Raw genomic sequence first — 22,449 nt, 5'->3', positions numbered from 1 at the left:
CAGGAGTATTAGTGTTCTTAGAAGGTAGTCTCTGGATGAAACTCAGGATTGATCCATTGAGAACTTCCAGCAAATGAGCTGCTTCAGGGCAGGTCACTGGCCACGTGGCAGGGCATCATCTCAAAAGAAGCAACAGCTGAATTCCTATGGCTTGAGTCTGTTTCCGTGAACCAACATCAATACAATATACAGCACAGATATTACCTTTACTGACACAAGCACTGTGGCTCTAGGCTGCGCACACACTGAAGCTCATGTTCAAGACTAAGCATAAGAATTTGCTTTCATTTAAAATTAAATGCAAGAGCAAGAGCTTTCTCAGTGCTGGCCAAAGTGCTCAGGACTGAGTCTTCCATGTGTGCTGAGGGAAGGAATTCATAGCTGTAAAAGCAGCACACTGATGTGCCAGATCTGATTTATCCACCATGAGTATCTCAAAATTGGCAAAATAGGAAGACAAAGCAAGCTTGTCACAGTTCTTAGTGAAGGACAAAGAAAAGGGTTCATTCTTTTCTAAGGAATTCCTTAATCACATATGTCCTAGAGAACCTGGTATAGATCACATTTCTGCTGTAATACAGTTTTACCTGTTTGGCATTGTTTGATATACAATGCCATACACTGCCTTCAGTTAAAACTTCACTACTGCTGAACTTGTTGCCTTGGTCAGAGGTAAACTGACCAGGCAAATCACTTCACCATGAACTAACTTCTTGCAGGCTTCAGTATTTCAATGAGAAAAAACATTATAAAAGACTACTGAGCAAAGTAATTGCAGGGCAGAGGGGGAGAGAGAGAGAGAGATATAAAGAAATTTATATCATATAGAAGTAGCTGGTATGAGACAACTCTTAGTACCAGGCTTTATTCAGAACTTCAATCTTATAACAAAGAACAAAACTGAAAGTCCATTCTCCAAACAAGAAATAAGACTTGTCAAAAGGACTTTTCTGGCTAAACACAAAATATACTAATGTCCATAAATCTCAAAACTTTGATGCAGTTTTTAAGGTAATCTCTAATGTTACAATGTCTATACCTTTCTGAGCAAGGAAGAGGTTAAAAATCTTGCTTTCTGAAAAACAGAATATTTTCCACTGAAAAGCTGCCTAGGCTGCCAAGGATGGAGGGATAGTACTCCAGTTGGAACTCATTACAGACAACATAGGAGAGCTGATCCAGCTTTTTATTTACTGTAGAGGCAGAATGACATGAACATCTTTCTATGTAGACCTAGAAAAATATGTTGGCCCTGAAGCCAAGGATCAGAACATTATCAACCCTGCCAAAATGAAATAGGTTATTTGTTTTTTTAATTTAGTGAGATTTGGCACTGATTTATGTATTTTTCCCTGGAGGAACTATTTATATTCTTCAGAGCACAGATGATAATTGTTAATTTTCAGTGGCCCTGCATAAAGAAATTGTAGGTTTATTATTTTGAAACAAGAAGACCACAGTTTTCAATCTGATAAAGAGCCACCATTTCAGTCAAGCCATTTTAAGTCTTTTCCAGAAGGTGGAACTTCCAAGGAAAGCTTTTTCAAGTAAGAACATGGCCACAGTGCTCTCAGTGTCAGCACCTGTGACAAACAGGAAGGGACATGCAAATTTCACATTACAAGTTCACCTTCCATCAAGTGAAACATTGCTATGGACTTCTCTCATTCTCACATGGTTCATTTTTTTCCCAGTCAAAGCACAAAGCAAAAAGTGGTGTCAGTTGTGAAAACATAAAAACAACAGGTATCTTAGATTCTGATGCCCTTTTCAGTAAGACTTCTGAAAAAAGATTTTACTCACCTTTACACACCACCATTCCAATACCACATCCACTTAGCCGTCCTTACAGTGCATACTATAGCTCAGGTTGCATTTCCTGTTCAGATTAGGCTGCCTGTGTGTGACAGGGGTCATGAGAACCTGTCAAGGGACCTTCCCAGGACTCTGCTTACAGACCTGACTTCAGAGGCTTAAAGTGACCATGCAGCAGCAGAGTGACTCAGTTATTATGTCGGGTTTGACCCTTTATAAACCATCACATCCTAATCTGCTTCCCTGGCAGTCAGGGCTGGATCTCAGTTCTCAGGCTGCTCCTGTCGAGAACTTTGACCACTCATCAATCACACAGAGATTGAAGAAGAAAATGTAAGATCAGTCTGAAAAGCTACCACCTTTCCTACAGCTATTCCACAAGCAAAGGAAGGAAGAATACAGTACAGGACTTGGCTCCTGTACAGGACAGGACAGGACCTCCTCTTCCCTAGTGAAGAGGTAGTGGGACACATAGGGAAACTACTAAAAAGTAACCTGGAGACAAAAAAAAAAACTAGGAACAGAAAGGGACAAGGTTAGCTGCCTAACACCAAAAAACACTCACTCCTATCTCCCTATTAGGATATCTGAAACTGGTCATCATGGATGAGGGGAAAGAAATCTATCAAAATAATCACCTGAGATCATCATCTTACTTGAAAACACAGGAAGAGATCTAAACTTCCTTGCTCTTTTAAAACAATATCTATCTCAACATGCAGCACAAAATTACCATTATTTGTCTAGTAAAGCTAAGAAACCATAAATAAATGACACCAAAAGCAATAAAATAATTGACACTACCTATTTTGCAAGAAAATTATTCCTGATTTTTGTTCTATGGCAAGCCAGAGAATTTTATGCAAGCAGTTGTGATGGTAGGTTGTAGTTACACTTTAACAGAAGAGTCTATCATATAGTTCAAAATTACACTCTTACCAAAAAAAAAAAAAAAACCACCAAAAAAAAAAGTCAACAACCTTATTTTATTTACTTATATTAAAAGAGTTGTGAATAAATAACACTTATCCTAAACAGTGTCTGGGTCATCAGGTATACAAAACACATAATTTGATTTTTCTAATGAAATCCTACTTCTGTTAAAGTCAGGCCTGTTCCTAATCTTTGATAATTGACCCAGCTGCAACTACTTAGGGGTAAGATTACTTGCTACACTATCTTTATTTTCTTATATTCTATCCCCCTACATATATGGGTTAAAGATTACTGCACCTGGGCAATAACGTGGCATCAAATATTGACTTAGCTCTTCAATGCATAGAACCAAAAAAACTGAATGGAGAACAGAGAGAAAATTTTTAAACAATCAGGTTTTTCAGAGTATTATCACAAAGCCTTACTAATATCCATATCAATTAGTGACCTCCTCATACTGCAATAAATATACTTGTCAGCAAACCACTAGAAAGAGCAACAACCATATGATAAACCGGAGTCTTTCCATGAAGCCAGTCCATTAATTACCACACACTTTTCCACCATTATTCATCACATGGATAATAAATGAGCCATAACATAAGGTTTATTTATCTTGTGATTACTTCCCCCCAGATCATCAGTTGCAGAGGTTTTATGGTACTGCTACACATTCCATCAGTGCAAAACCTGAGCAGATTGTGTTGATCCAACAAAAAAAAAAAAAAATCCAGAACAAGAAAGAAACAGAACATTGCTTTTCTATAGACAGACTTACAACTATCAAACTACTGAAAAATACCCCAACTACTGCAGTTCAAATCTTGGTGATACAGTACAGACAGACATTTTAGAAATGCTCACAGACACAGACAGCTCCCTCAGAATGTTGTTCATATTTACTCCTTCACAGAAACGGGCTCATCAAGCTGTTCAGTATTTCTGTTCATACAGTGAAATAAGAACTGAGGAAACAGATTCCTTTTGGAAGCTACTTGCAATTTAAAACAATACTTCAAAATTAATTAAAAAACATTCTTTTGCAAAAGAATATCTGAAAAGTCATAACTAAAATGAAATAATGTTTTCTTCAATTTCATATTTTATATACCACAAAATATAAAGTAAGAGTTTAAATTGGGGGGAAACATCAGAGAGTATCATTACATTACAATTATTTGTCAATGAAGTTTCACTAAGCTCTAAAAAAGAATAAAACTTGCCCATCATCAGATTTTTGTCCCTCAGGGAAATTTATCTTGCTCTCAATTTTTATAATAGTGAGTTATCTTACACATATAGATTTTCTCTTGGACGATTATGGACTTATTTAATCAAGTTTCATTTGTTCATTCTTTACATGCAATAGTAGCTGTGATATTTTTTCTAAATGGCACATCTCAAAAACATTATTTCTTTAATGTTTAAACATTACAAGCTCTTGAATTCTCAGCAATTTTGAAAATCTGGTCATTAGCCACTTATCTAGAATAAAAATCTTGAAAGCTTCTTATGGTGATCTATCCATACATAATTGCAAGTTGCACATCCAAGCTCTCCATAGGAATTTTAGAAAATCTCAGTCTATGGGTAGAAAAATAAAAAAAAAAAAACCACCTCAAGGATCTTACCTTTCTGAAAACATGTAAACTGCCCTGCAGCCCCCAAAGCTTGCTTACTTCTTTCTGGTTCTAAGCAAGCACTATAAGGAGCACCTGTGCCAGTTCCACCATACAATCTGACCTGCTCTTCTGCCATCATTAACCCTCAGCAGCTGTTTTGCTTTAACCAGGGTCCAATGTCCAGGGCCAAGGATACATTCCATCTTATATACTAGAAACAGCACCTTAACCTTGCTCCACTATTTTTTTTTTCTACTTGTCAATTAGAATAAATGTAATCAAACATCTCTTTGCCTGTCCTTTTTACCAAACCAAAATGGCAGCAAGGAAACATGAAAACCTCCCATAATAGAAGTAACTAATTCAAAGCTCCCTTTTTGAAGGAACGTTCCAACTCTCATTCTGGAAGCAACGAAAGAATAACAGTGTGTTTATTATTCTATTAAATTATCGCTTATTTGCAGATCTGATTCCAGGTGATAATAGACAGACTGCAATGGATTTTGGTTTTTAGTCTCTTAAGTATTGCTTTTCTCTTTTTCATCTTTCTTTTTTGTGAAGATATAACCATATTTAGCTTTTAATTCAAAGCGGAGCTCTAGTTTATAGCACATAAAGATGTTTCTGAAGCACAAAGTACTGAATCAGAGAAAGGAAAGCACATCCCATCCTACAGTGCTGACATGAGTTATTTGCATAGTTGCCACAAAAGTAATAATTACACTGTAACTCAATAGGAACAATGGTAATTTCACAGTAGCTCATGTTGTTGTTATCACCCTATATCCTGATAACTGTGAAATTAATTTGTGGCACCACTGTATGTGTCAGCTTTAAGCTGTTCCCTAGGTAACATTACGCTACCATAGAGAAGGAATGCTTGGCAGTAAAATGGGTAGCAGCAGATTGATTATACCAAAAGAATCTTCCCTCTACATACAAATAACTTGGCAATCAGAGATGATGATGAGAAAAAATCCTCCCCACTGCTTTTTTTTCTCACTTTTTTTTAATATATTAAAAATGAATAAAAGATTATTAAAGGTATTAACTGACTGTTATCCATCCACTGGAGGAAAGGTAAAATAAAATCAGGAAACTAACAGACTATACTTAGTGCCACTGACCCATTGTTCCAACTGCAGCCAAGATGCAGTAAAAAAAAGCTGAAAGTTTCCTTTCCCTTCTTGCAGTAACTTCCAACATTAACCATCAAACTTTTTAAACTAATTTTAAATATTAAAGCAAATAAAGCACTAAGACATATGCAACACTGCAGTAGCAATGTAGGTTATGCTTTCAGAAATATTCCTCACTTCATCTAAATGGTACAGTTCTTTCGCCTCTGAACACTCAAAATTATTTTGCACTACTACTGTCTAAAAGGAATTCCACACTAAATATAAAAGACAACACTGCCACACAATGCACAGACATAATTACAAATTTACTGGTGAAAATTCAATGCCACAATAATTGAAGGTCTGGAAAACATTAAATTGTGAAATTTAACAAGGGAATTAATGAGTGATTCATAACAATAAACAAAACACCAAGTTTAAATTTTCCAGTCATTCTGCTTTGTACAGCCATTGGTAGGAGGCTTTGGATTCAAGAGAGATGCTATTTAATTTCATAGAATTTTGATTTCATTTTTTATTTCTAATTCAGGCCTGCTTGTAGCCTTCGAAATGCATACTGTAATGACTTGTTCTCTCACTGTATGTTTGTTTGTCTGCAAGGAAATAGGTGAAGAAAAATCACAGCATGTTACATATACTGACTCAGTGCTTCAGCTGGAGTTTTGTTACTGAAAAAGCAGCACCATCTCAGTGTCAGCACTAGTCATCAAAGCAAAGCAAGGTGTTGAGCAGATACTCTGATCCAGGATATCCAGGGACAAGCATGTTTTGTCACTCTGTGGTTTTGATCTTTATCTTTGACTGATCCTCTTTTTGTGATTGCTGTCCCCAAAACCCCTGACAGGTAATGTTCAAATGTGGGGAGGTGGGTTGGTTGGGTTTTGGTTTTTTTACAATCCAAAAGAGAGCTTTCAAAGCTATGAAAGCAGCTGTAAGAGCCTAAAACCAGCTTGGACAATCCCAAATGTGTATTCTTCATTAAATATTGGCACTTACTATGCCAAATTATGTCACTACTGAGAGGAAAATTTTGACCACCCCATACTTAATTATTCATCAGAAAGGCACTCTGATCATTATCACCATTGACCCAGGAATTCATCCTATATCCTTTGCCAAATCAGCATGTACCCTCGTCCACTCAACACGCTCTTCTTTCACTCCCCACTGCGTGAGGCAATTCTCATGCACAAGGACCCTTAAATGCTGACAACATACACAGCAGACATTTGCAGTCAGCAAGCTCACCATATTAACTGCACGGAGAATTTGTTGATTCTCTTGATGCTAGTAGGAATTACTATGGGATATCAGTAGTGATTAATCCCCAAATTCAGTCCCATTAATAATTGTCCGCAGTTTGCTTTGCTGAACCTGTGCAGATCTTGATGCTCAGCTAGCTCAGTAGTCTTTCATTTTTTTCCCAAACCTGATACTACCTCTGCCTGCAGGAGCATGGGCCAAGGCTGATGGTTGGCTGATTAACCGCTGTGCATCTCCTCTGCTCTTTATTTTCTTTTATATACTCCTCACATGTCAGCATTGAAACAACTCCCACCAGCTGGAACAAACACACCCTCTGGAACAACAAACACTGTCAATGACAATGAACCTTCCACTTGCTGGATCAGGGCTGCCAAAGGCATTCAGAAATGCTTCAAGAAAGGTATATGTATGTATTTAACTAAAGACCTTTGGAAAGCTTTAAACACTAGTAGTAATTATTATCTTTATTGTATGCCCAACAGAGAAAATGTCTCTGAGCAAGAGGTGTCAGATACACTTCTAAGAATACTGACTGAAAATGAGCAGTGGGGATTAATAACAAAAAAAAAGCCTGAGACTTAGGAATTTTACTTTTGTAATCATAAAATTAAACCAGGTGCAGTACAGCTGATATTTTTACCTATTATAGCATTCAATAGCCTGTTTGGAACTAACTGATGTACTCTGAGCTCTCTGTGGTTCACAAAAAGAAAACCCAATACTGTTTTTAGTATGCACTGACACCCTCTGTTCCAAGATTGCGAGTGAGGCTAAAGATTAAACTCCTTAATTGTGAACTATTTGCTAATGCTCCAAAAGCAGCGGCTGCTCCTCACCACATTTGAAACATTAAAATATATACCATAGAGCTATTTATAAAGCCACTGCCATGGTATTTTAAATGTATATATTTTGCTGAGGACTGTTCAAAGCTGTAAAGAATATCAATGTATCTTTAAGACAGTCGCAGTGGGTTGATGCCACAGTGCAACAGTGATATTTACTGACTTGGGGAATGGCTTTATAGCAATGTGAAAACTAGTGAAGAATAACACCAACTGCAAAAATTCTGATTCCTATCCAACCCCCAGGTCTCTACAGCAAAATGACTACCAAAAAAGATGCCTCGACAGTTCTGGTTTCTCCCAGCTGCCAAATGGCTGATACATTATTACTTTCCACACTTCAAAATGAAAGGAGACATTCTGTTGCTATCATGCATATATTTTCAGTTAAGATTTTTGTTTTAGATATATTCTTCCTCAAAAAATAGGACATTTTTTGAGGAACAATGTACATAATTTGATCTAATTAATGGAGTACTTCCTTCTGATTTCAGAAGATACAGCAGGATTTTTTAAAAGGGTGTACACGCTCTCTAACCAGACAGAAATTGCATTTGATTACTAAAACTACAATGCCATAAATGTAGCACCTACAGAGAAACTTTTTCAAATATCTCTAGAATACCATAATATCTCAAAATTAAAATGTAAAATCCTTGTAATGAAATGACATCAAATACATTTCACAAGACAATTGTCGCATACATTCAGCGTGAGTTATTAGCTGGCACGCGAAGACTTGGAATAATTTCCATGGCACTTCCATCCAACTGTAAGCTTGACGCATTACCTTGGAAGAATGCCACGTTTCCCGCTGTGCTAAACTTACTGAAACAAATAGGAAAGCAGCATTGCTGTGTTACATCCCTGCTTTACTATTGTGTAATTGGACCACACTACAGGAACAGCACTTTATATTACAAACATCGAGTTACCATTATCAACTTGTGGCTTCGTGCTCCCAGCACAAAAGCAATGAATTCTTCTTTTACATCAAGAATTAAATGAGTATGATAGAAGAGAAAATATTAAGAGAAATTGCATTTCAAGGCTCTGTTTTCAGTTTTAGTTTTAAAACAAAATAAATTTTATGTGTTATGACACTGTTATACTAGCAGGAGAAAGAATAGTTAACACTCCCAATAGCAAAAAGATTACTCAGACCTTTCCAAATTAGAGGAAAAGTCTTCATTCATCCAATATACCCAAATAGAATAAAGGAATAAAAATTGATCATAGAAGCAGGGAGTTAAGTTTTACACTTACTGAAACAGATCTATTTCAACTAAGAAAAAGGGGAAAAGATTCATTCTGTATAGTCCCTGCTCATTAAATGCCTTCCTGTAGTACAAAAGGAAAATCAGGGATTTCATCTGCAGTTGGGTGAAGAGTGGGTCTCTTTCCTCTGAGGTGATAACCAGCCTTTCCCTATGATTCTGCCCGCAGAAGGATTTGTGCCTGGAATGGCTACATCTCTAATTGCAGAAGACACCTGAAAATGACTGTGTCTATGAACAGTGTGGCCCAGAAGCAGAGGGTTTCTATAACAAAACAGCTGGCATTAAGCCTGACACAACCCTGCCTGTAAAGTGCTTATTTCAGCTTACTTCTAACCTAGTCCTGTAGGCTTGAGCAAATGTGTTCCTGAAGCTTCCCTGTGCCAGCCACGGCAGGGACAGCACGGGAGCTCTCACCTGCCTGGGGCAGCAGCGCATCCCCGCCCGGCACGCACTGCCCTGCCCTGCCGCCCTCGCACAGCTGGCACCGCTGTCTGGAGGTGACACCGAGCACCTGACAGGCAGGCTGTGACTGAACGTGTGACTCACCCAGGAGCCATTTGTGCTCCTCTAGGTACCCAGAGAGAAGCTGTGCCACATGCTGCTCAGTGTGCAGCTGCACCTCAGCACAGGCTGAAAGATGCGCTCAAGAAACGTCTTCTCTGTAGGCTACTGCAGCCACACGGCCAGCAGTTCTCAGCCATGCTGCCACAGCTCTCTTCAGTGGAACACACTCAGTGCAGCCACAACCTCTTCTAAATATATAACCATTCCTGGTAAAGTATTTTTAAACAGCTCTGTATGGTTCTTTAATTACAAGAACAATTCCCAGCCCAATTAAATATTTAATCTGAGAAGCCACAAGGGAACACCCTTCAGGACAGAAGAGGGTTAACAGCACCAGCAGTTGCCATGCAAGCAAATTCGCAATGGGAAGACTGAGGGGTGGATACTGTGAGGCACAGCCCAACATGTAACAGCCAGCCATGAGCCAAGCAAGCCACTGTAGCTCCCTGGGAACAGAAACTGTTCTGCACGTGCTCAAGTGCATCTTCTCTTCATTAGAAAACCACTTTTTGCTCAATCAGGAAGATACATCAGGTAGGATAAAGAGAAAAGTTATTTTATAATTTTTTTTTTTTTGCTATTTTAAAACACTCCTCAAAGAGTGTTTTCTTGTCTTTTTGGTAATACTGTCAGATATCAATTTAAAAATGTTTTTCTTCATTTGTCATACTAACAATTACAAAGGAAATGCTTGGTTAATACTAATTAATGACCACAAATGTGGAAAAATTTTCAATAGGCAAAATAGCAGTAAGAAAAGTATTTGGGGCATTGATCAGTACCATTAAACACTACTATTTGATAGTAGCAATAAAAGTAATAGTCTTTATAAATATAGCAGCTGTAATAACTTTATTAAATTTAAAAAGTACTATATATAGTAATAGTAATCCCTAATTTTTAATGTGGCAATAGTAGAAATATTTAATACTATTAAAAATAGGACTTTAAAAAGTAGTCATACTATTTTAAAATAACTTACTTGTTTTAAAAGATTATTGTGTTGTTATGGCATTAGATTATAAATCAAGCCTTTTTAAGTATTCTGATGGAAATCACTTTATAGTTATTTCCATTACATTCCATTCCATACACAGATCAACTATTAAAATTCATTTGAATTGGTGCAATTCTATGGTGATATTTAGAACAGGTCAGGATTTATTTTATAGAAGAGACCTTTTTTTTTTTCTTCCTGGGGACAAAAGAAACCCAACAAAACAACCAACAAACCACAAATCGCCTTAATTTTTGGTATTGGACTAAACCAGAACTAAATGCTGAACAACTTAAATACACTTAATACATACAAATTGAAGCCTTCTGCAAATGTCTGCTCCACAAAGAACCTTGTCACTGCCAATACTCTGTGCACCTTACAAAGCACACCCTAGATAAGCAGTCCTGGGCATTCAAGATGGCAGGAGGCGTCGCTCCAGAAGAGTCTGTTCCTTTATTCTCTGCCACAACTCTTATGTTTGTCTCACTCTGTAAGCAGCTTCTCTGTACAAACTGTTGCCTGAGATCCTAACCTTCCTCAGTCCTAGAAATGCCTTTGAGATTTAGTAGCCTTGCCTTGGGCACTAGCAGGGAAAGCCTCTGGGTGGTGTCCTGAAAAACAAAGTGGTCTAGGGCTTAAATGGCTGCCCATCAACTTTTCAACAGCAAGCTCCAATGAAACAGATTCCTATGTAAAGTATCTTTGTTCTGAAGAAATAAGGATGGGAAACGGTTTCTGTTAAATTTCGTATCCAGTTAGTCAAATGTATGGTACTGATTCCAGTGTATCTTAACAAGTCCAATACACTTTACAGTCTTGCTTTCAATAAACAGGTTGATTCCATTAGAACATTAAATTTAGATAATCTTTTCTTCTTTTCCCAAACAGCCTCGAGTAAATAAACAGGATTTAAATTCAGAAGTCTACAGGGGAAGACAGATTAATTTTGATGGAAGGTAAATATCTTAGGGCACAGCTGGACCCACAGTTTAATCTCTGAAACACCCTCACCCCAACATACAAAACATTTCTAGGAAAATGGATGTTTGCTCTTACATCCAAAAACCGCCACAGCCGGTATAATATAAAACTGGAGCTCTTGAGAGGCAGCAAAAAAGGTAAGTAGCAGTAGTTAATAACAGTCATTATAACCAAGGGGTTCTAAACACATGTCATGGTTTAACCCCAGCCAGAAACTAAGCCTCACCAAGCCACTCATTCAGACTCTCCCGATAGAATAAGGAAGCGAATTGGAACAGTAAAAGTGAAACCTCACGGGCTGAGACAAAATCAGTTGAGTAGATAAAGCAAAAGCTGCATACACAAGCAAAGCAAAACCAGTGTAACGCATTCACTATGTTACACTGGCAGTCTAGTGTCTTGGGAAGAGACAAAAGACCATAACTCTGAATGTCCACCCCACCCTTCTTCCCATACACCTCCATACCTGTCTGGGATATCCCTTGGGTCAGCTGGGGTCAGCTGTCCTGGCTGTGTCCCCTCCCAGCCACCTTGCTGTGGGGTAGGGTGAGGAACAGGAAAGGCCTTGACTCTGTGCAAATGCTGCTCAGCAATAGCTGAAACATCCTTGTGTTATCAACACTGCTTTCAGCACAAACCCAAAACACAGCCCCAGAGCAGCTACTGTGAAGAAAGCTAACTGTATCCCACACAAATCAGCACACCACCATAATCAGAAAAGATAATGATTACCTGGCAACAATCAACATACAATGGAAGGACACACTACCTAATAATGCAATTTTCAATGAAGATTGTATTTTTTCCTCAAACCCTTAGCCTTGCTTTGTATCCTGAACTCCAAAGAGAATGTACTACTCAAAGACATCCATTCCAACAGAAACTCCAAGGACGACAAAAAAGGAGGAAATCTTTTTTCAGGCTTTTGAGAACTACAGTAAATGTCTGAAAAGAAATAAGTGCAGATATACGTAAAACAGCATTTGTAAAGACAGACTGGTTTCTAACTGTAGACAAAACTGTTGGAAATGGCCTTTGTTAAATACATGTGGAATGTGGCACTCTCAGTAGACTGGCTACAGATTAAACTAATGATTTCTAAATAAAACAGCATGAGCTTCAACATCTTCCACTAAAACATCTGACTTCTTTGTCAAAGCTGCAACACACCCAGCTTCTGTATACATCCCCAACTTTCATTATGGTTTAAAATGGTAAAATGCAGCCTTCTACCTCAACCATCCAAAGCCCTGCAACACAAAATCAAGCATCAATAATCTACAAAAAGCCATGGCTCACAGAAAAACCACCAGAAGATTTTCTTCACTCATATCTGTACTTTTTTTTTTTACATTTATATTTCATGAACCAAAACCTTTTCTGAAGTGTATAGGCTGGTAGTCCATATTTTATACATTGTCTCTCTGGCAATTCAGAACACATTTTCCTGAACGCTAATGGTAGCAAAGAAAACATTTCAGAAATATTTTCAAACTTTGCATTTTACAAAACAACAAAGAGGGAACCCATGGAGTGAACTCCAAATTCTGCAGTGTAATTTTCTACTCTGTTTGCACGAGTGGCTGTTAGTCACTGAAGAGTGCGATGCTGCACCCCCTGCACGCCACCTTTGGAGTCTTTGTGGTAAACCATCTGTCACAGTGGTTTTCAAAATCTCTTTACCACCAACATCAGAAAACATCTCCTGCAGGTTGTCAAAAACCAAATTTTGACTGTTATCCAATTCTTTTCTTTAAATCATAAAACTAAATGGTTCAAAGCCAAAACTAGTTCTTCTCAGTGGAAGTGACACAAAGTAGGTCGTTTTTTTTCCTCTCCTCTCTGAAATATTTCTTGGGAATACTACACACAAATACAGAAACATTGTATTTACCATACTCAGAACAGACCCAAAGCATATTTCAATATACATATACATATATATACATACATATATATATATGTGTATACTGAAATATACATATACATACATATATACATATATATACAGTAATACATATAAAAGAGCACATGAGAAACATAGAAGATTTTATCAAAAATGTTCATGTAAGATGCTTCCTAAAGCACATTTCAGTATATCAACAAAAGCAGCAATTATAATGCAGTTTCCAAAGCTGTAAATTTTATTTATTTTGCTATTTTGCTCACAATGCTTTTGTTCTATATCCATGTACAAGTTATATAGGCTACAAGGCATAATTCAAACCTCTGATGCAAAGTAACTGCAAATCTACATTGCCAACTGGAATAGCAAAAAAAATCAATATCCTTTCATATTTGCCATTCAGAAACATAATCAGTGAAAGTTGTATTTGTCAGTTTATCCTGGCTAGGTGACTAAAGGAACATTCAAAGGAAAACAATCTAACTTATCTTAATCTCCTCCTCTGTAATATCTAAATAAACCAGCCTATCACTGGACCAAAAAAAATATGTAACTCGTAAATTAAAAATAAGAAATTAAATACAATACTTTGAACAAGGAAAGTGCAGCAATCAGCCGACAAACTTGGAAATTCTTTTCAGTTTTAAAATTTCTGGGGAAAGTATTATGAAGCTGATATTCAACAGAACAGTCTATCACAATCAAGCCCAAAACAAGGTACTTTATAATTTTCTTGATTTATATAAGGCAATTCAGTTACATTCTTTAGTGCCAAAGTTAAGCATTATCACTAGTTCCACAAAATTTTCAGTGACACCTGAAAAAATGGTCTTAACACATATCAGAACTTTCTTTTTGGTTGCAAAATGAAATATGAAGTTCTTTAACTTTCCATAGAAATGACAAAGACAATGCAAGTTATAATAATTATCACAAAAATATTTACAATAATGTCATGGGTTCCTAAATATGTTTGGTGTTACAGCTCTGCAGCATCTGTCTATAGACCAAAATTATTCCATCATGGCCAGATCTGAGCAATTCATCCCAGGCTCTCAAAGGGTGTCTAGTGAGTGACTCAGAAGTTAGTTAGCCAACAAAGAGCACGGTAAAATTGCATGGGCAGAGCTTAACAGTGCCTTGTTAATGCCACTAAACAGCTTCTAGCACATAAGCAGCTTGGTTAGTCATAGCTCTCCTTATCCAGGGCAGCCTTGCACGGCGAAGGCATATGGCTAATGCTTCGTCAGTGCAAGTGATGCTGGCAATCTGTTTGATCTGTAATGTAAACTAAGAATGATAGTGAAGTTCTGATTTCAAAATGGCACTCAAAATTATAGCCACGTGGGTTTTTATAATGGAAGTACTATCAAAAGTTCTCAAGTGCTTTAACATTCTGCATGCATTTCTATGCAACACCAAACACAACTAGAAACACTAGCATTTTGCAGCATCTCATCTCCATATGCTATTAATCATATGGTAAATTTATAAAATTTTGAAGATGCATATATAGAAAATAAATTCCAAGGAGAGTAAGTTAAACATTCCCTCAACTCCACAGTTTTATGGGATTTTTTGTTTTCACTCTGAGAACACCTCTGCAGCTAATCTTTTTAGGGAATATCTCTAAGCCAAATGCAGTCTAAATAAGGGTCTAAATCAATAATCCAATCAGTGGCTTACCTAATTAATATGTCCTCTGTGAGAGAGGGTGTTTGTTTCTCGGTGCTGAGATAGATATATCAGAGGAACATGAGCTGGTCACCCAAGATGCAAAGTGTTGTTGCAGTTTGGAAGCAGCACAACATTTTTGTTAAATACATTAGAATCAGTCACTTGCTTTTCCCCAAAAAGCATGCCCTAAGCAGCATTCAGGTGATTGCACTGGAGATAAATGTAAATATAGAAGAAGGTAGAAGAGAAACTTCAACTTACTCCCTCAGTCCCAAATAAACACACTAACACAAGGCTAGTGGCTACTTTCATAGCATCATTAAGTTTGGAAAACATCCCTGAGATCATTGAGACCAACCTTTGACCAAACACCACCTTGTCAACTAAATCACAGCACTAAGTGCCACATCCAGTTGCTTCTTGAACATTTCTAGGATGGTGACTCCACCACCTCCCTGAGCAGCCTGCTCCAATGTTTGACAACTCTTTCAGGGAAAAAATTCCTCCTGATGTCCAACCTGAACCTTCCCTGGCACAGCTTGAGGCCATGCCCTCTTGCTCTATCTCTGTTTGCCTGGGAGAAGAGGCCAACTCCCATCTTGTTAAACCCTCCTTGAGGGCAGTTGTAGAGAATGGTAAATTCTGCCCTGAGCCTCCTCCTTCTCCAGACTAAAGCCCAGCTCCCTCAGCCACTCCTCACTACTACGTGTTTTGTAGTTTGCACTGCAGACCTGTTTTGTTTACATGTTTAAATTTCCAGCTTTTACTATGCAAACTAATGAATACTTGTGAAACCTTGGAACTTCTTACACTGCAATTTTCTTGGGTTTTGCCCAGTCATAGAAACTATTTGTCAAATACATCTGAGAGTCTAGACCATATTAAAAGAAGCCTGATTATTACTAACCCCAGCTTGCACAGTTGTCAAGACAACAGTGAATATCATCATTAACAGAAACTGTTTCTAGCAAACTGGAAATCACAGTTGAAGCTTCACTCCCTTGTTCATATTATCTAAAACCATATGCAAATATATGAATGCAAAAGAAAATTCTAAATGAACTTTGGTATCTTTTATACTGATTTAAACAGATAAGCAAACTTTCCTTTCCCATTTCAAAGTATGAATAAATATGTTTCGATTTTCCTTTAATAACAAGAAGACTACACAAAAATACTCAGCTTTAATTTTGACTTGCAAAGCTTTCACACATACTCAGTGTTCACAAGACAGACCATCTCCATATCCACCTACGAGTAGGACCCATTTACGTATTAACACCTCTCCAGCCTTGCTGATTGCTCACTGCCTTAACCCACCATGGTGGCTCACCAACTCAGTCAGTAAGTAAGCAACTGCAACACTAGATTCAGAAAAAGTTTGCTTTGAAATGCTATGGCTTCATTTGTCTGACACCAGGATCATGAAATGTACACTAGACATGGGTCTAGAACGCATAGTAACACACATACAGCATTCAAAATCAATCTACCACCTACTGAGTGAACCTCCAAAGGGTTGGGCTGCTGTTGACAGGATGGAGGAACAAGCCTGCAGAAACCACATTAAAAAAATACAAACAAAAACCAACAAACAAACCCACCATGAAATCCTGCCCCCAGGGAGGAACAACCCCAGGCACCAGTACAGGCTGCAAACAACCAGCTGGAAATCAGCTTTGCAGGAAAGGCCCTGGGGGTCCTGAAGGACAAGACAAACCATGAGACAGTCCTTGCAGCAAAGGCCAGCAGCATCCAGGGCTCTGTCAGGTACAGCATTACCTGTAGGTTGAGAGTGGAGAGTCTTCTCTGCTGCCCAGTACTGGCGAGACAGATCTGGAGTGCTGGGTCCTGTGCTGGGTCCCCCAAGGCCAAGGGAAAGGGGGATGTACAGGAGGGAACCCTGCAAAGGGGCACTGAGGTGACTGAGGGGCTGGAGTGTCTGTCATATGAGGAGAGGCTGACAGACCTAGGGATATGCAGCCCGGAGCAGAGAAGGCTCAGGGGGGAATCTTACCAAATGTATAAATATCTGATGGGAGGAAATAAAGACAACAGAGCAGGATTGCTCTGAGCAGTCCCCAGCAAAAGGGCAAGAAACAACAGGCACAAGCTGAAGTGGAATTCTGTTTTTTAAAAAAAAAAAAAAAAGCAGGGTTGGGGGGAGGGTGTTGGAAGCTTTTTTTGTTTCAGTTTTGCTGTTGTTTAATGTGAGAATGTTTGCCTAGACAGTCTGTGAAACATCCATCCTGGAAGATGCAAAAAAAACTTTGTTGGACACAGCCCTAAGCAACCTGCTCTACTTGACCCTGCTCTGAGCTGGAAAGACAGTCCAGACCAATAATCTCCAAAGCAGAGTATGCACAAGACAAACCATGTCAATGTGGGAAGAAAATATTTTCTGTGCAATTAATAAATGATTTTTTTAATTAAGTAGTCTTTATGTCATCTTTATCTGTCTTTTTTTTTTAATTTCCATTCTTGGGTGTGTTCTATAAGGCACATAAAATATTAGAATAGTGGCAATACATGTACAAACACACAAACATGGGGCATGCATGCTCAAAAATATTTTGCTGGTCTGCAATCAAAAAAATGCAGAGACCACATGTTTAGATCATCTTGAACCTCCGAATTTCATCAATTCTGATTCTCTCTCTTGATGACAACAATGAATGCCTGGACACAGAATGAACAGATTCAGCAGGAAAAGGAATTCCTGCCTGCTGATTTCTGCTGCTTTTTGAAATTTGTCCTTTTTAAACCCAGTAACTCACTAAACCTTATCTTAGTAATTTATTAATATCTAATTTAACATTAATAACTGAGTTTGGATTCCTGCCACACTTCTCCCTAAAGTTACCTTATAATTTGAGGGGGCATGGGTATCATTATTGTTTGCTTAATTTAAAGACTCCTCAAGGCTACTCTACACTAGTTTCCCTAGAAATGCCTCCTGTAGCAGTCCACATTCTGGTTTCACCACCTATGAAAAGACTCCCAGTGTCAGCACCCAGCTACACCACTTCCTGCTCCTCAAATACTTATCTCCTTGTAGCAGAAAAACCAGTCTAAAAGCTCCTTTAAAATTCTAGATGCATTTTTACTGGTGATTTGGATCCAGATTTTTCCCACTGATTATATGTTAAAAACAAATTGAGCTTTGTTTAATGAAATAACAAAGTGCTTTTACTTATGCAACCTGACATTATAGGTATATAGTTATATTTTTCTGACAAGTTACTACATAAAATAACCAATTAATTTATCATATACACATTCAAGGTAAGCAAGCAATAGTCTGTCCATTTATAAGCTCCAATTCAAAAAAACTAATGGATTTTTATTGTTTACTTCAGCTTTGCAGCTGCATTAAAATATAGTAATAAATAAAACATTTGGAGTACATTAACAAAATAAGCAAAACATTAAATGAATTGAATGCTTTATGGATTTTATATGCAATCACAAGTAAATCAAATTCTTAGAATACCACTCTTTATATAGTGAATAATGGCAAACTACTATCAGCTCATTATCTCATTCAAAATCTAAAATAAGTGTAAAGTAGTAGAAAAAGTTTGTAGGCTTTGTGATAATTTCAAAACCCTTCAAAAAGTTTATTTTGCATACATCTATATATATAAACAAGAAAGATAATTTTAATGTAGTCCTCAATTTGAATACTGAAGAGCTGGAAACAGAACAAGATCCTTCTTGGATATTAGTATTTGTTTATGCAGAGCACAGTGATACTCATAGACTAGAAGTGTACTGAAACCCATATTAAATTGGCCATTTTTCTCAAAGATGAAGTTAAAATGGAAGGTCCTGTTCCAAACAGGAGCATTGGGAAAAAGTGTTCATTGTCTTTCTCATCTGGCAGACCAGTAGTACCACTCTGGGAAATCAGAGAGGACTTGGGCAGACTGCCCACTCAACTTAAGGCTCATCTGAGATCCACATATATCCACTTAGCTATCCAACTAGGATTTTTTTGTTGCTGTTGCTTTCATGCCCACATGATTTTAGTGCTTTTGTGCAACATGCAACCCTCTCCACAACTTCCCTTAGCCAAAGGAGGCAGGTACCTCATAATACTGAGGTTAGCAAATCTATGTCCTCCCACGCCTGGTCCAATGTCCCCTCTTGTCATGGAAAGGAAAAGTGAACTTCAATCTATAAAAATGTACCATTTGAATTACACACATACAGATAATCTTGGGATCCAAACAGAAAAACGCAGCCACCCAGTAAATGAGGTGACTATACAGCAGAAAGAACAGTACAAGCTAAAACAACAAGTGTCTTTCACACACATTTAGAAAAATATGTACACCTACATGCAGATAACTCTCTAAATTAACATTTTCCATCTTTCATGTGGCACTCAAGTATGTTATAAAAACACACAACAGTATAAATTTAGTAAGTCAGGTATTTTCTTTATCTCAAAATAAAAAAGCAACTAAGGAAACAAACAACCATACAATACTGACTGCAATTAAGAGAATTCCAGCACTGCACAATATCTGTCACTCTTCACAATCAATAACTATTTCTCAGAATGGCTTTTACACTAGCAGAAATAGCCAGGATACAAATTTATGAGATAGTAAAGTGCTTTTGCACAGCAAAGAATCACAAGAGTCTTCTAAACAGGCTTTGTAACAGAAACATGACCTTTGAAATGCCAAAGCTCCTCTTGCTATTCAATGTTGATCACGGAAGAGCTGTCAGCTCCCAAGTTTTTTAAATATTATCCCTGCTGAGTCATGTATTGCAAAACGTCACAAACCTGAACACTGTTACAGGACAGTAACAACCTGAAATCCAATTTGTTGGAAATATTAAAGGCAGCTTCATTTGCCAAAAATTCCCCATCTTTACTTTAAATCACTTTCCATTTTCTGACACTAGAATGCAAGACTTACATATGCAGATGACCAAGCACATTGGAGAAAACCCTAAACATATGAAGTAACACAAGCATAAAGCAAAAATCACTATTAGAAAGGTGAATGGCATTATTTTTACAGTTATTTGCAGCACTGGTAGTTGAAATGTTCAGAATACTTGTAGGTAAGAATACCTTTTCAAACAGTCAGTGCACATGAGACGAGCATCATGAACGTAATTCAGGCAAATCAAGTCATTCACACACATCTATAAATTCTAACGGATAACGGACACAGTCAAAGCAAATAGGTGTATTTATTTCATCCAGTAGATTCTTAGGGGGATTGTTGTTTTTACTTTTTACTGCACTGGTTCAAGTGTAAGAAGTTACTCTGAGATGAGGCAAATGAGATGAAGCACTATGTTTGCATCATTACATTTTACTATCCAATTCCAAAACCTTTAAAAGTGAAGCTTATATAATTTTCTGATTCACAGATAATACTATAAATAACATCTTCCTGATTATTTGGTGAGTTACTTTAGAAAACCTGTCTTCGATTCCACCACCTTTCTGCATAGCAATCACTCCCTTTTCCAGGCACTGTATCTGGCAGGACTTTGGAGTCCTGTACCCAGATACTCTGCAGTGCAAGTAAGGATGGCAGAAAATTCATCTTCTGCGTAATTTTAACCTCCTCTAATAAGTATTAAGCATAAAAATATGATATTAAACAAAATATACATCTCTACAACACATAAAGGACCTGACAGATTCTTACATTCCATTATCAAAACCAAAATCACATCATTTTGGTGATAAAATCAGAGTACACAGGAACTACATACATAAAAATCAAATTCAATTTAAAGCAAATACAGGTTTGTTCAGACACCATTGTACAATTGCTTTAACACTTACAGAATTTAGATGAACAATATTTTCATTCACTCACAGTTTAGTATAAATATAAAGCAAGGCACCCCTTAAGCATTTTAAATAACAAATTAAACATTTACATTTTTTACTGTGCAGTCAGGCTTAACATTTATGCAGCTTCAAAACCAAAGTACAGCCTCAAGGGAAGCCTCTCCACTGACAAATTAATACCTTAGAGAATAGAGCTGAATGGTGGCAATGAACTCATTTGTTCCCCCAATAATGAAGAATGACTCTTTCTTTACCACATCTGTGACTGTTGCTATGGTGACCCAGACTTACCTCATTGCTTCTCGAAGTGCTCCTCGCTCACTAAGAGTCGTGTGCTTGATGTCATCAAAATTATTTTCCAGTTTCTCACAGTTCTGCAACAAATGGACATATCCATGTAAGGCTCTTAAACAGTTCATTGTACATGTATTAACAGTATTCAGCATCACGCAAACAAAACTGATTTATACTATGTTACCTCAAATTATGAATTCTGTTTTAATTACATGGGAGTCATTAAAAAGACATTGAGAACTCAGAATTAAAGTAAACATGAATCTTATTATATGGTTGTCATGGAAATCATCTTATAAATTTTCCATAATGAAATGTATAGAATTTTTACTTTTTCTTCTTTTTTTTTTTCATTTATCTGTGTGTGAGGCTACAATGCTACTATAGCACACAAATAGGAGAACAGAAACCTAAATGAGCATTTTTTATTATTATTGTAATAAAATTTATAAATTACATCCCAATAAAACAGGCAGGGTTGTTGGAAAAAACTAGTTGTATTTAATTCCTATTTAATTTTTAAAACATAACAGAAATTGAAAAGCTTAATTGTTTACAGACACCTCAACTACAATGTTTCTTCCAGATTAGAGCTAAGCAATATTTATAAAAGTAATATGAAACCAACAATTTTGTAACAATAAATGAAGTAAAACTTTGATATATTCTGTAAATTATTACTAAATGTGTGACTGGTTCCATTACTTCAGAGCACTGATGCTTTTCTTCTGCTGCCACAAAGACAGTAAAATTGATTCAGAAGATGCTGGGAAGTGCAGTAATTTGTGTCTGTACAAAGTGAGTCTGAAATGACAGTGAACAAGAATTCTCTAATCATCTGCATCTTCCATAAGATTTTTATATTCTCTTGAGGCTTCATCAATACAGGAGGCTTTTAGGTTACCCCTGTTCTACACAACAACTTTCTCCAATACCAAAAGTTACCTCAAGGAGGCATAATTTTGCCATATGGGTTTAAAAGAAACCAGTTGCAAGCAGAACAGCTCCTTTTGCTAACAAACTCGAAGGCAGGATTGCCAGGCTCTATATGTAACCATAATTTTAAAGAAATTATGGGCACAATTATTTGGTCATATTGCTTTCATAGTATTTAATAAGTGACTTCATTTTTAAGACCACATCTTAAAACTAGTTATAATAAATACAATAGGAGTTATCTATTGTTTTTTTCTTATTTGCATTGATTCCTTATTTTTATAATTACATTCAATCTGAGGCTACAAAAGCATTACTGAAAAGGAAATTATTAGACTCTTATAAATGACCTAGC

The 22,449-nt window shown here is 37.1% G+C and overlaps 1 protein-coding gene and 1 long non-coding RNA gene across 4 annotated transcripts in view; one reads left to right on the top strand and one right to left on the bottom strand.

Moving 5' to 3' along the window:
* Positions 1–22,449, bottom strand: part of DPYD (dihydropyrimidine dehydrogenase) — a 332,287-nt gene that overhangs the window by 265,320 nt on the left and 44,518 nt on the right. For all 3 annotated transcript variants that reach the window (XR_004980615.2, XM_036387649.2, XM_036387650.1), the window contains exon 3: positions 21,156–21,238. Coding sequence is in view for 2 of the 3 variants with exons in the window: in XM_036387649.2 (XP_036243542.1) it covers positions 21,156–21,238 (83 nt within the window). In the remaining variant the exon portion in view is untranslated. The remainder of the gene's footprint in view (positions 1–21,155; positions 21,239–22,449) is intronic.
* Positions 9,877–17,467, top strand: LOC118689402 (uncharacterized). The gene is made up of 3 exons (XR_004980616.1): positions 9,877–10,004; positions 11,359–11,426; positions 17,263–17,467. It is a non-coding gene; the product is annotated as an uncharacterized LOC118689402 (long non-coding RNA).

Source organism: Molothrus ater, chromosome 9 (genome assembly GCF_012460135.2).
Source record: "Molothrus ater isolate BHLD 08-10-18 breed brown headed cowbird chromosome 9, BPBGC_Mater_1.1, whole genome shotgun sequence".
Classification (NCBI taxonomy): Eukaryota; Metazoa; Chordata; class Aves; order Passeriformes; family Icteridae; genus Molothrus; species Molothrus ater.
The sequence above is the reverse complement of the archived record's forward strand: the minus strand, read 5'-3'. Positions and strand labels throughout refer to the sequence as shown.